General features: G+C 54.8%; 6 protein-coding genes across 6 annotated transcripts; 5 read left to right on the forward strand and 1 right to left on the reverse strand.

The window, feature by feature from the left end:
- Positions 1–251: 251 nt before the first annotated feature.
- BKA78DRAFT_246925 (rab geranylgeranyl transferase) lies at positions 252–1,380 on the forward strand (the record flags this gene model as incomplete). The annotated part of the gene is made up of 3 exons (XM_066884261.1): positions 252–362; positions 431–716; positions 803–1,380. The coding sequence occupies 3 exons, from the start codon at positions 252–254 to the stop codon at positions 1,378–1,380; spliced, it is 975 nt and encodes a 324-aa protein (XP_066747849.1).
- Positions 1,381–2,407: 1,027 nt separating this feature from the next.
- On the forward strand, positions 2,408–4,216 carry BKA78DRAFT_377175 (uncharacterized protein; the record flags this gene model as incomplete). Its single annotated transcript, XM_066892858.1, has 2 exons — positions 2,408–2,669; positions 2,736–4,216. The coding sequence occupies 2 exons, from the start codon at positions 2,408–2,410 to the stop codon at positions 4,214–4,216; spliced, it is 1,743 nt and encodes a 580-aa protein (XP_066747850.1).
- Positions 4,217–6,160: 1,944 nt separating this feature from the next.
- On the forward strand, positions 6,161–7,898 carry BKA78DRAFT_245817 (zinc-ribbon-domain-containing protein; the record flags this gene model as incomplete). Its single annotated transcript, XM_066884155.1, has 2 exons — positions 6,161–7,021; positions 7,071–7,898. The coding sequence occupies 2 exons, from the start codon at positions 6,161–6,163 to the stop codon at positions 7,896–7,898; spliced, it is 1,689 nt and encodes a 562-aa protein (XP_066747851.1).
- Positions 7,899–8,534: 636 nt separating this feature from the next.
- BKA78DRAFT_349934 (60S ribosomal protein eL31) lies at positions 8,535–9,116 on the forward strand (the record flags this gene model as incomplete). The annotated part of the gene is made up of 3 exons (XM_066890891.1): positions 8,535–8,639; positions 8,751–8,825; positions 8,913–9,116. 3 exons carry the CDS (start codon positions 8,535–8,537, stop codon positions 9,114–9,116), a joined length of 384 nt encoding a protein of 127 aa, XP_066747852.1.
- An 876-nt stretch (positions 9,117–9,992) lies between these two features.
- On the forward strand, positions 9,993–11,834 carry BKA78DRAFT_365091 (uncharacterized protein; the record flags this gene model as incomplete). Its single annotated transcript, XM_066892539.1, has 2 exons — positions 9,993–10,601; positions 10,752–11,834. The coding sequence occupies 2 exons, from the start codon at positions 9,993–9,995 to the stop codon at positions 11,517–11,519; spliced, it is 1,377 nt and encodes a 458-aa protein (XP_066747853.1). The 3' UTR covers positions 11,520–11,834.
- On the reverse strand, positions 11,608–12,573 carry BKA78DRAFT_306042 (increased loss of mitochondrial DNA protein 1). The gene is made up of 3 exons (XM_066887739.1): positions 12,257–12,573; positions 11,891–12,175; positions 11,608–11,827 (listed from the first exon to the last, which is right to left on the reverse strand). Exons 1-3 carry the CDS (start codon positions 12,392–12,394, stop codon positions 11,735–11,737), a joined length of 516 nt encoding a protein of 171 aa, XP_066747854.1. The 5' UTR covers positions 12,395–12,573; the 3' UTR covers positions 11,608–11,734.
- Between the last annotated feature and the right edge of the window lie 36 nt (positions 12,574–12,609).

Here is a 12,609-nt window from a genome sequence, read left to right on the forward strand (position 1 = left end):
GAAGCAGCAAAATTCACACCAAATCTAACTTCAAAAATATTGCAAAAATCACTTTGACGTGCATGTGCCAAGACGCGTCTTGCTGACCCGACGACCGACGCGCCGTGCACCACCTGCCCCACCGATCCAGCAGGCACAACTACCTAACGCGACACACCGCCAGCAACCTCAACTCTTCACACCCCTCCCTACGCAACCATCATTTCTCCATCACACGCGTCGGCACACACGTTGGCTCCTCCACAAGCATCATGTCGCTTGTATCTGGACCAGGGAGGGGTGGCGCCAAGGGTGACCAGCAGCCTGAAGAGCTCCAACTCCACGCCGACAAGCACGTCGCGTACATCCAAAGCCTCGACACAGTGCGTGTCACTTGAGGCACTTACCCCAGCTAACCGTCCAAACTAACAACTGCCATCGCAACATGTAGCGCAAAGATGAACTGGAATACTGGCTAACCGAGCACCTGCGTCTGAACGGTCTGTATTGGGGCCTTACGGCGCTGCATCTTCTCGGCGCTCCAGATGCCCTGCCCCGCAGCGAGGTGATTGACTTCGTACTGAGTTGCATGGCTGAGAGTGGAGGATTTGGCGCCGCGCCAGGCCATGACGCGCACATGCTCTACACAGTGTCGTCGGTGCAGATTTTGGCGACGCTGGACGCATTCGACGAATTGGAGGCTAAAGTGCCTGGGGGTCGGGAGAAGATTGGAAAATGTACGTCTGCCTGCGGAACTCCTCCGAATCCTGGCTGGGATTTTGTGGAGGACGACACATGCTGACCAGACCCCGTGTCTCGACAGTTATCGCAAACCTACAAGATCCTGCTACCGGTACCTTCTACGGCGACGAATGGGGAGAAGCTGACACCCGCTTCCTCTACGGTGCCTTCAACGCGCTCTCTCTACTCGGTCTCCTTCATACCGTTGACGTGGATAAGGCTGTTGCGCATGTACAGGCTTGCGCCAATTTTGACGGTGGCTTTGGTACCTCGCCTGGGGCCGAGAGTCATTCGGGCCAAGTTTTTACATGCGTTGGCGCTTTGACAATCGCGGGGAGGCTGGACCTGGTGGACAGGGACAAGTTGGGGGCATGGTTGAGCGAAAGGCAGCTGCCGAATGGTGGGCTCAATGGCAGGCCGGAGAAGCTCGAGGATGTCTGTTATAGCTGGTGGGTGATGAGCGCGATGGCGATGATTGACAGACTGCACTGGATCGATGGGAAGAAGCTAGCCAACTTCATCCTGAGATGCCAGGACCCAGAGCTAGGGGGGTTTGCAGACAGGCCAGGCGATGCGGTAGACGTTTTTCATACGGTCTTCGCCCTGGCGGGGCTTAGCCTTGTCAAGCATCCGGGGCTTCAGGAGGTAGACCCCGTGTAGTGAGTACCAGCCCGACAGCACGTTGCAAAAGTCTTTAGATGCTGATCATGCACAGCTGCATGCCAAAAACAGTTACAGAGCGGGTGCTCAAGGCTCATCAGTAGACTTTCGGGTAGATCAAAGCCGTCGCAGCTGCGATGGTTGCATGCTAGATTTATTCATCTTACCGCACCACCCCCTTAAAAGTCTATGGTGAATTCTTAGCACACCTCTTGCGATCTAATAACCCGCTTCTCCTTGCCATGGGATGCGGGATACAAGGCAAGAGAAGAGGGATGCTGTCTTTGTTGTGGTACTTGGCTTCGAGTACCCTCGAGTCGAGTTGCAACACCTCAGCTACATGCGCTTTTGTGTACACCATAGTACGGATCGCAACATCAACCCAACCACCACAACCAGTTCGATCGATGCGCTTTTTACGTTACTGGATCGCGTACACTGGCGCAATCGAATACAGCAATTTATTTTAACTGAATTGACGCCGTCGAATCGGCGCATTGCTATGCGCAACTGAATGTGGTTATACGTACGGGATGCGCCTAGGTAGACTGCGCGCCAAATCTCACTCGCAGTGCCCTTTCCCCCCTATTTTCGGTTTTGCGCAATGCATAACGGTGTATCTAGACAATTCTGGCCATTTTATGCGCGCTTAGTCGTCGTGGTGGTATTGTGTCGAGTACCTAGGTGGTGTACATGCGTGGCCCCAGCTCTGCGCTTGGCCAGATAAAACCGTACCTTTCGCTTTCACACCTCTCCCAACGGAAACAACCACCATGAACCTTCTTCGCGCCCATTGATCGAGCCTGCATTCATTTCTGACGGTCGTTGAACATCGCCCTCGCCCTCCTGGCAAGCAGAGAGCTCTTCATCTCGTCTCTTCTTTCTCCTCAACCTCGTCTCTGCACATCAGCTCGACCGCTCCTTTCCCGGCCTTCAGCTCCTCGCTGTTGCTCGCACTGCTCGTTCCACCTTTGGTCCATTTGGACGGTTTGCTTCGTTGCTTCCAGCCTGACAGAACGTCCTTACAATGACGTCGTCGACGCAGCCGCCAACCATCCCTCTACACTGCTCCATCTGCCCAAAAAAGCCAACCTTCAGCGATGTCTCCCACCTACTCACGCACGTTGCCTCCAAGGGACACTTGTCGCACTACTACAAGATCAAGGTCAAGGCTGCTGGAGAGCCAGAATGTCAGACGCAGATCGAGGCCTACGACCGCTGGTACTCTGAGTGGGGCGTCGAAGAGCTCATGTCTGAGCGAATGAACCTCAAGGAGAAGAAAAGGACCCGTACGCGTGCTACGAGTGAGCTCTTCCCTCAAACTACCCCGCTATTTCAAGTGCTAACCTTTACAGGTGCTCGAGTGAAGCAATCGTCAACCCCGGCTCCTGACCAACTTCGCCGAAAGGCCACCATCCCTTATGACCCTCGTCTCTCCGAGCACCTCGTCAAGCACGAACATAGTCCTACCCCTCCTCCGGGATTCCACGGTGGTCAATTCGCAACCTCGTTCCCTTCGAAGATGCAGACTTGGGCCAGCCCCCTCACCACGAACACCAACTACAGTTCTCTGTATGGACATGACTACGACAGCTCGGAGATGTTCACAACGAAGTCGGAGTCGGTCTCGGGAACCTTCACGCCCCCACCCATGCCTGATCCCAACCTTCCTATCAACTTGAGTCTGGACAACGACATGACTGTCAGCGAGGCGTCCAAGCTCAAGGGCGTCTACTGGCCCGGCATGGACATCTTCGATTCGGCAACTCCAGAGATGAAACGGAAGAGGAACCAGAAGAAGGATGTCTCTGTCCTCGAGCAGCTGGAGAACAACTCTCTGGGAGTGGAAGCAACTGAGCTGGTCTGGACGCCCTTTGGCTCGTTCAAGAAGCAGAAGCCCATCTCTGGCTCTGTCACCGATAGCTCTCCCATCAAGCTCGACGGCTCTCCCAAGCACAACTTTTTGGATCGTGCCGCTTTGGCTGACCTTGATCCCAATGCCCCTCGCCGCCGCCGCCGTTCGCCCAGGAAGCGTGCTGCCCAGGCTTTGTACGACGACGACGAAGCTGACTTCCAAGAGTACCTGGCCCACGACAGGCGCACCAGGAAGAAGACCTTCGATGTCTACAAAGAAACCAACGAAGTCTCCTTCGCCAACCCTTCGACTCTCAGCACCATCAATTCTGACTACCAGCCCTTGCAGCAGACCGTCCAGGGTGACAGCACCTCTACCAACCTTGACTTCGGAAAGATGCACAATGATCCCTTCCAGACGTCGTATGACGGCTTCCACTTTGACTACCAGGCCCCACAGTCTCACAACTACTTTGGCGGAAACCTGTCCTACCAGTCCCAGCTTCCCACCTACAACAATCACTCTGTCTTCCAGAATGATATGTCTGGACTGTTTGGTCTCTCCAACGCCGCTGTGGCCCAGTCCAACACCGGCTGGATGAACGGCAACTCTGTGAGTGGACCTTCGATGGGCAACAACTCCCTGGGTAACAATTCTTTGAGCGACAACTCTCTGGGCGGCAACTCTTTGAGCAACAACTCACTGAGCAACAACTCTCTGGGCAACAACTCCCTGGGCAACAACTCTCTGGGTAACAACTCTCTGGGTAACAACTCTCTGGGCGGCAACTCCTATGGCAACAACTCTCTCAGCAACACCCCTCTTGGCAGCAATTCGCTGAGCGGAAGCTCGTACCAGTCTGCCGACGACCCTTTCAAGCAGACGCCTGTCCAAACCAACATCCACACTCACATCAAGGCTGATGACGACAACAAGACCGTCACCGCGCTTGAATCCCCCACTCCACGTCAGATCGAATGAGTTCACCTTTACCCCTTTTGGTGGCACCGCCAAGGCCTTTCTCCACGCTTTCCATTCATTTCACCAAAAGTTCCCCCACGAATTGAAGTACGTTGCGACAAGGAGTGCAACTTGGCTCTCCACAACACTTATCACCAAGAGCATGGCTACAAGTCGTTGCTCGTTTGGACGCTTTCCCCAATTTCTTCACACCGACTGCCTCGATCACGCGTATCCGGCAACCATTGACAGGCCCGTGCTCGAATTGGCTCTTTTTACACATGGCTATCCGTTGTGCTCCCTTCTCATTACAGCATTGGCCTGAAAAAACATGATTGATTGACCGAGCCAGAGTTTTATGGCACGAAGACCATGAGCCACGACAGCGCACGAAGGCAACGACAAAAAACATTGCAGAACACAAATGGCAGAGGACACGAGCGGGTTTCATGAAGGCGAGGGCAATGACGCAGCGACTCCAGCATCTGGACAGTGGGTTTCGTTGCCTTTGCCGCAGCTTCTTGGACTTTGCTTTTCTCAGCCGGATAAGGCTGTGCCTCTTCCTTCTCTTTTCCTTTTTCTCCTCGGCACCATAGTTAGACGCCTAGCTACGGAGCTTTTTACACAAAAAGCATAGTCTAGGTAGGACACGAATATGAAAAAAAAGTTTTTGCTATGAATGGTGTCTTCAGGACGTGGACTTGGTGGTTGTCGAGGCTGGACGCTCGACAGGCATGTTCAACGTGTTTGACAAAAGCGACTGACCGATACAGGTACCACAGATCATGCTTGTCGTTGAAGGTCAGCATTCCATCAGCAGTGATGGTCATCTCAACATGCGTGGATGAACTGGAGGTGAGTTGAGTAATTCGGCGTTCCATCACACATGGCCGAGGCAACGAACCCGGGAGACGCTGCTGATCCACTTGCCAGATTGAGCATAGATGGCTCTCACCGACATAGATTAGCCTGGCTTTTATCCATGGTGCGTCGTGAGTCGCGACGTCTGAGAAGGTGTAGCAGTTGGAACAACTGTGTGGAGCTACGGGGATGGATGGACCTAATCCCTAGTGGGTAAGCCTGCAACGCGACGAAGGTACAAAGGCACAGTGATCAGCAGTCGAAACCCGCTGTCGTGGATTTTTGACAGCGGCACATGAGTAAAGGAACATGGAGGTTGTCGGGCGGCGTTTCTGCACCATCCCGCCGCCGCAGCAAAAACATGGACGACGACGACGTCGGCCGCCATGGAGCTCGAGCATCCCGGTTCCGCATGCAGAATGGTCCGACAACGGGCAGCAGCGGCCGTAGACAAGAACGACTGCTCAGCTGGGCAAGCCTGGAATGGAGCGGGACAGGTTTAGTGCAGGAGGGAGGCCGGGGGTGTGTTGGGGTAGGGTACCAAGCAGACCGTCTCGACCGAAGCTTCTTAATCCAACGACCATTTCACAGCACTGGCTGGCGACCGAGTTGCATCTCAACCTCCTCATGACTAGCCTCATCTCAGCCTTCATTCTTGAGCCCGTCGTCCGCCAAGCTCGTGCTTTCTCTGCCGCCTCCAGTCATGTCGAACGCCCTCGTCCTGCGCTTTCGGCCATCCCTGGAGTTCAAGTTTCCCAGCCATCACGTGCAACCGACTGCGCTGCTGCCGGTGCAGCTGTAAGAATCGGAACAGCGCCCCGCAACTCGACAAGCTCCTCCGCCAGCGACACCTCTGCCAGCTCCAGCATATTCAGTCCTTCCGCAGTCGCTGGCGATGCGTTCGTGCCCACCGACAATCCCGACGTCGCCACATGTCAGGAGCCGACCGTCGTATCCACCGAAGAACCTCCTAAGTCCACCGCCGCTCATGGTCATGCCAATCTCACGCAATCGACAACGAGGATAATTCCTCCTTCCTCTGCCCTCCACTGTCCCTTCGAGGCCGAATACCCACCTCACCCTGTCCACTGTATCACCGAGCCCATGTGCTCAACTGCCGCCACGGACGAGAGACTCCCAGGTCCTCCCCCGCGGGGCAACGAGAGCACAGTCGTCCAGTTGCACCGAAATCCCGACCGCGGATCCTCCTACACCACCCCAAACACCTGCGGTGCTGTCATCATGTCTGAGTCGTTGCCCGCCGACGATGGCATGCGCCTGCTGCGCTCCAGGATACACGAGATCCGCAAGCTCAGAGTGCCGAGCGAGGAAAAGGCCCAGCGCATGCACAGCCTGATGACGGAAAAGTACCGCGCGTCTCAGGAGCATTTGGACGTCCAGCGGCCATGGTCTCCGTCCAGCACTCTCTCCCAGGAGCGCCCATTCACTCCAAGCTCCGCCGTGTCTTTTGCAGACGTGGATATTCCTCTCTCTTCGCCTGCGTCCGTGTCCTCTTCCTTTGATATCGAAAACCCCTATAATTTGACTCCGGAAGACCTACAACCCACATACTTCCCGCCCGAAAGACATGTGGATCTCTCCGCAAGCGCGGGCAGCATTGCCGTCGAAGAAGAGGAACCGACGTTAGGGTGCAAGCATTACAAGAGAAACGTGAAGATCCAGTGCTTTGATTGCCACCGGTGGCACACGTGCCGTCATTGCCATGACCAACGAGAAGATCACCACCTGAACCGCAGAAAGACGAGGACTATGCTGTGCATGCTCTGCTCTACGCCGCAGCCCGCGGCGGAATTTTGCAGACATTGCCAGGTCAGAGCGGCATGGCATTACTGCGACATTTGCAAGCTTTGGGACAATGATAGCACAAGGAGCATATATCATTGTCCCGACTGCGGTATCTGCCGGCGTGGAGAAGGTCTGGGGAAGGATTTTATTCATTGCAAGGTATGTTTATATTGTGGCTGTCAAGTGTCCTGCGCTGACGTCGTTTCAGAGGTGCAACGTCTGCATTAGCATCAAATATGCCGAGGACCACCGGTGTATCGAACGCGCTACCGATGCTGATTGCCCCATATGCAAGGACTACATGTTTACTTCCTCCACCGACGTTGTCTCCATGAAATGCGGTCACTATATGCATCGCGACTGCTATGACGCGTACATGCAAATTGACTACAAGTGTCCGATGTGCAAGAAGAGCGCAGTCAACATGGAGCTTCAATGGCGCAAGCTGAAAGACGCCGTCATCAGCCAACCGATGCCTGCTCAATTCGCCGACACGCGAGTTGTGATTCATTGCAATGACTGCTCCGTCAAGTCAACAGCTGCCTACCACTGGCTTGGCAACCAGTGCGCACATTGCGAATCCTTCAACACCAGCGAACTTCGTCTCCTCGGGACAAATGAAACCGCTGAAGACCTCGGGCCAGATAGCCCTGCACAACAGGCCACAACGCCGACGTCGCCTCGATCCTGTTTAGCTCCGAATCCGCGACCAGTAGACCGACGGTCTTCTGGCTCATACTTCCTCCTTGCCGAGAGAGAAGAGCGTGAGGCACGCGAGAGGGAACGAGAGGCAAGGAGACCTCTATCTGCAGACGGGTCGCACTTTTCGCCGTTTGAGATGCTGCAGCGAGTGCGTTCGTTGTCTCCCGTCCGCCGCCTGCTTGGAGGCTCGGATGAGGAGAAGGAGGACAACGAGGATGACGATAGCGACGACGATAGCGCAGACGAGGACGAAGATGCGGAAGAGGAAGAAGAGGAACTCGAAGAAAAAGGCTTTGACATGCTAGAGGGGCTCGAGCTGATTGGTCATCGCTGAACTAAGGCTGTTCGATTGCGAAGCATGAGCGCTGGTCTCGGATGAGTTTTCGTCATTCCCTCTTCTTCCTGGGACTATAAACGAAGGCCGGATTGGATGAGAAGGAACAAGGTTGCGCATGGGCATAATTGGATCGTTCGGAGTTGATTGGGCTGGCTTTCATTCATTCTTCTTCGGGTACTGGACGGTGGCTTTGGTTGGACGGACACGAAAGGAGTCACGAGGGCAAGGCTGGTTTGGTGGGATTGGGTGGGAGGCGTGCATTGCTTGGGGAATACCTGGCACAACCTGGAGCCGTGTAAATCCTATTGTGAAATTGTATATCTTTACCTGTCCATCTGGATACTGCTGCTGGAGGTCGTGAGCAAATGCAGTGGTTGAAACTGCGCCACGCCTAGCGCCACATGTGGCTGAACAAAGCGAGAAGACGCCGAGGTAATCCCGCCGGAAGCGAGCAATCCCACACTCCTCGCCCGCAGACTGCGAACTTTTCGAACATCGCGACGACCAACTGGACAATTACCCCAGGCCACCCTCCAAAGACAACTCCGTAAGTCAGCGACGAGCGAGACTCTCTCGATATCCGGCAATCGGTCGATTTCAACAGCGCTGACCTCCAGTTCGTTACGCAGAAAAATGCCCAACCAAGCCAAGTCCAACAAGCCCGCTGCTGGCAAGACCCAGCGCAGCGCCATCGCCGACGTCGTTGCGCGCGAGTACACCATCCACCTGCACAAGCGTGTACGTTGAGAGAACCCGCAAAACAAAAAAAATCAGTTTGGTGAAGTCCAGAAATGGTCACCGACAAGTGGCATTGGGCGGAAGACTGATTCGGATATTTCGATACAATAGGTCCACGGTGTTTCGTTCAAGAAGAGGGCTCCCCGCGCCATCAAGGAGATCAGGGACTTTGCCACCAAGGCCATGGTACGTTTGCGCCGCTCTGCCCGCTGCTTTAGGATTTGCAATGGAGCGAGAAGAAAGGAGACGTGGCTAACGCGTGGATTCTTGCAGGGCACCCACGACGTCCGCCTCGACCCCCAGCTCAACAAGAAGGTCTGGGAGTCCGGCATCAAGGGCGTTCCCTTCCGCCTGCGCGTCCGCATCTCGCGCAAGCGTAACGACGAGGAGGGCGCCAAGGAGAAGCTCTACTCGTACGTCCAGGCCGTCAACGTCAAGGACCCCAAGGGCCTGACCACGGCCGTCGTCGAGGAGTAAACGCACACCTTCGATCCGCGTCTTGATTGATTGAGCATTGCTTGCGCTTTCACGGTTCGAGGAGGGTTCGGCCCGGGCTTCGCTCGTCTAGGTGGGCTTGTCACGTCTATAGACAGACAGCAGGCAGACAACAACAAAAAAGTTTTTTACCCCCACGCTCATATGGTTCGGTCGGTCGGTTGATTGGTCGGCGTCGAGATGGACTTGATACCACGTCCCCGTGGCTCTGCCTCGGATACACTATCTATGAGCAATGAAAATATTCGGCCGTGAGGTCGTTGACGCTCCACTCATGGAAAGAAGATGTGAAAGATGGCGGCTGAAGTTCCCTGAGGTGTCGCGTGATGTGATGCCTAGTACGGCTTGCTGGTTCTCGGTCTTGGGCTGCCCTACTACAAAATTACTCCAGGAAAGTCAAAACTTGAGAACACTGCTGCGGCACCACCGAAATTGGCAAACTGCTAACAAGCAAAGGCGCATGCCGTTACTGACATCGTATACGCGTCCCGAATTTGACACCCAGTTGCTGACTGCCTGTTTGACAATGCGGAAGCGATCAAGAGGAAGAAAGTCGCGGCAGGAGCATCCAACGGCCTATCAAGTCATGCTGCGAGGAAGCAACGAGGGAGCAACGCCCCAGAGGTACAAGACAGGACAACAGACGCTCGCAGGCCATCCTCAGACTCATCCACAGCATACACATCCAGCCAATCATTGTCATTCAACGACCATTCATTGAATCAAAGACACCAGCCCGTTCATCATTCTTTCTATCTACCCAAGTCCGACATTGTCGATCGGGAAGCAGTCTTTATTCATCAACACAATATTCACAATCAGTCGACCTGATACCACGGTCTAGACACATTCGACACAATGCCGCCCCGGGTCCGCTCCAATTCGTCGAACCTGCTACAGCGATCAAGGTCGTCTGCGGGACGATTCATCGACAAGTTGTGTCGGAACACGCCGTCATCACGGAATCGTCGTTCGGCCTCTACTCTCGAGGATCTGATGGGTCCCCGATCCAACGATGCTCCACAGCAAGGTGCAAGAGAAACGGATGAGGCAAGAGCGAGAAGAGAGGCAAGGGAAGAAGCAGCAGCAGTGGCAGAGGAAGTTCAAGCCGGGGAAGCAACACAGTGGCAGGAGGAGGCTTGCCTCATGCAACGAGCCTTGGCCATGCGGCCGTATCTGAGCCCTCCCCATGTCGATTCGGCCAGGTTCGAGACCTTCGTGGTTCTGCGCGATCGCCTCGTCGAGTGTAGACGCCGCATCACCTCTTACCAGACAAAGTTGCGCGTTTTCAACGTCATGCATCAGCGGCTCCACATGAGTTCGTACCAACGCACATGGCTGGTCGAGGATGTGGAGAAGTTGATCTGGCGATACGTGCGGGAAGTTAACTTGATTACCTACCAAAACGACAAGTTCATGCGGGACATGGGAGCAATCGCTTACCGCGAGGGCTACAACAGCCAGGAGGTAGTCAGCTCGGACACGGTTTTGAAGCATTGGATGCAGTATTGCAGACGTCGACACCTATACCTCCACGTGGACGCGATCAAAGACTTCAGCGAGTTTGCAAGCACGTGGCGGACAAGCAATGGGAGGCACAAACGACTGTTTGACTAGGAGGAAGCAGCATACCGTCTATATCGGTCTGCGAGAGAGACCATACCTCACTTCAGCGCGGCCGCATACCGCTGCTTCTTGTCCGAACGCTACCACAAGCGCAGCAATATCAGCGTTGCTCACATAATTTCGCCGGCGTTTGGGGACAACAGCGCACGATATCTCTTTGGACCCACGGACGACCCAGCTGGACACATCTGGAGTCTCGACAATGGCATCCCGATGCACCGAGACCTCAAGACACTGTGGGACATGGGCGGCTTCACCTTTGTCCCTTACGGCAGGGGGCTCAAGGTGGTCTTGACGCGCAACATCGATCAACACATGTACAGCCAGGTGGCCGTCGGAACCTCAACCTTGACCTACCAGCAGCTGCACAACCGACAGTTGAACAATTGGAAGCCCCGAGTCTACCAGTGGCCCTACCTCTACTTCCACATGGTCATGGCGTGCTTCCGTCGATCCAGGAACGGGGAATGGTCTAGACTGCAGGTCTGGTCGGATCCTGTGAACTGGGAACTTACTGGAAACGCTACGTCTGAATTTCGATGGCCCGGCGCCGGGTTCGGGCGTGGCTACCTCAGGAGGTCTGCCATGATGGCCATTACCAAGCGCATGGTGGGTACTGGCGCTCGTTTATTCTTTTGGAATCCCGCCTTTTGGAAGGATTGGTCCCATGGGTCAAATGAGCAGGACGAGATTGCGGCTGACGATGCGTACTTGGCCCTTTATGCGTATGAGAGACAATTGGAGATTGTCAATGGCTAAACGAGCTCCGAGTGGGTCGAGTGCTTCTTGGGAGTTCCACGTGTTCTTATTTGTATTCGGTATGGTTTTTTGGACTTCTTGCATTGCTGCTGTAGTCCCAGTTTTCAGGGGCTTGTGCACTCTGTTTGATAGTTATGCTGCTGCCGATGCTCTTAAAATCCCATGGGAACTCCACATTGATACAATCGTTCTTTTTTGACCATGTCCGTGAAACATTACTCGTCCCTCAATACCGACGCTTCCTTCCTCCTCCTTTCAATCAGGCGCTTGGCGAATTCAAACTTTTCCTCGCGTATGCGAATGTATGCCTGTAGAAATTGTCAGCACCTGGCCACACACCATTTATCTCTTCTGATCGACCCCAGACATACCCAGAACCACATTGTACACTCAAAGAAACCCCAAGCAAAGACGACCCTGTTCTTCAAAAAGTCTCCCGGGCTGGGGGCAAAGGACAGTCCGGGCTTGAAAAAGTACGAATAGCTCGTCAGGCCGAAGAGGAAGAGCAGGCGCGTCGGAATCTGGTTGGCCCAGTAGGGAAATGCTATTTCCTCGTCCATGGACACGGCGAGCAGGTCCGAGACGCCGAGGAGCGCCAGGAAGATTGCGGCGAAGGCGGTTGCGGAGCTGGGTTTGGCGAAGGCGGTGGGCTCGGACTGAAGGTGGGGGGAGAGAGGCGTTAGTGGTATGATCGTGCTGGGAGAAGGAGTAAAGATCTGGAGAGAGCAGCGTCTTACAATGCGCATGGCTTCGCCCAGCAGAAACACGAGATTCTGGTCGGCAATGGCGCGCGGGGCGCTCAGCATGTAGTAGGCCAGCGTCATGTGGAAGAGGCTCATGCCTCGAATGAGGTTGAAGGCCGAAAAGACGGCCATGTTGGACGAGGGGAGCAGCAGCACTGGGTCCTGGTGTTGTGTGTTGTTGACAGGAGGACAGCTCTCTCAAGCTCCGGGACCACCGCGAAGTGTTTCCGCCATTATTGATCGACGTCAGGGACCTCGACGGACGCACGGATCCTGTTCCGTCACCTCGCCCTAATTCCGCAATCCCCGAGCCAGCTCGATAGCTATATCCATGCTGTGTTCCGCTG

This window comes from Phyllosticta capitalensis, assembly GCF_038381095.1.
Source record: "Phyllosticta capitalensis strain CBS 128856 chromosome Unknown BKA78scaffold_2, whole genome shotgun sequence".
Lineage (NCBI taxonomy): Eukaryota > Fungi > Ascomycota > Dothideomycetes > Botryosphaeriales > Phyllostictaceae > Phyllosticta > Phyllosticta capitalensis.

What these genes read in the sequence shown, in the direction of transcription:
- BKA78DRAFT_306042 (XM_066887739.1), bottom strand. Translation starts at nt 12,394, where the DNA reads ATGGCCGTCTTTTCGGCCTTCAACCTCATTCGAGGCATGAGCCTCTTC. An exon ending in TGGGCGAAGCCATGCGCATT is followed by an intron (nt 12,176 to 12,256) that starts GTAAGACGCTGC and finishes CCCCACCTTCAG; the next exon opens with TCCGAGCCCACCGCCTTCGC. An exon ending in AGTGTACAATGTGGTTCTGG is followed by an intron (nt 11,828 to 11,890) that starts GTATGTCTGGGG and finishes CAATTTCTACAG; the next exon opens with GCATACATTCGCATACGCGA.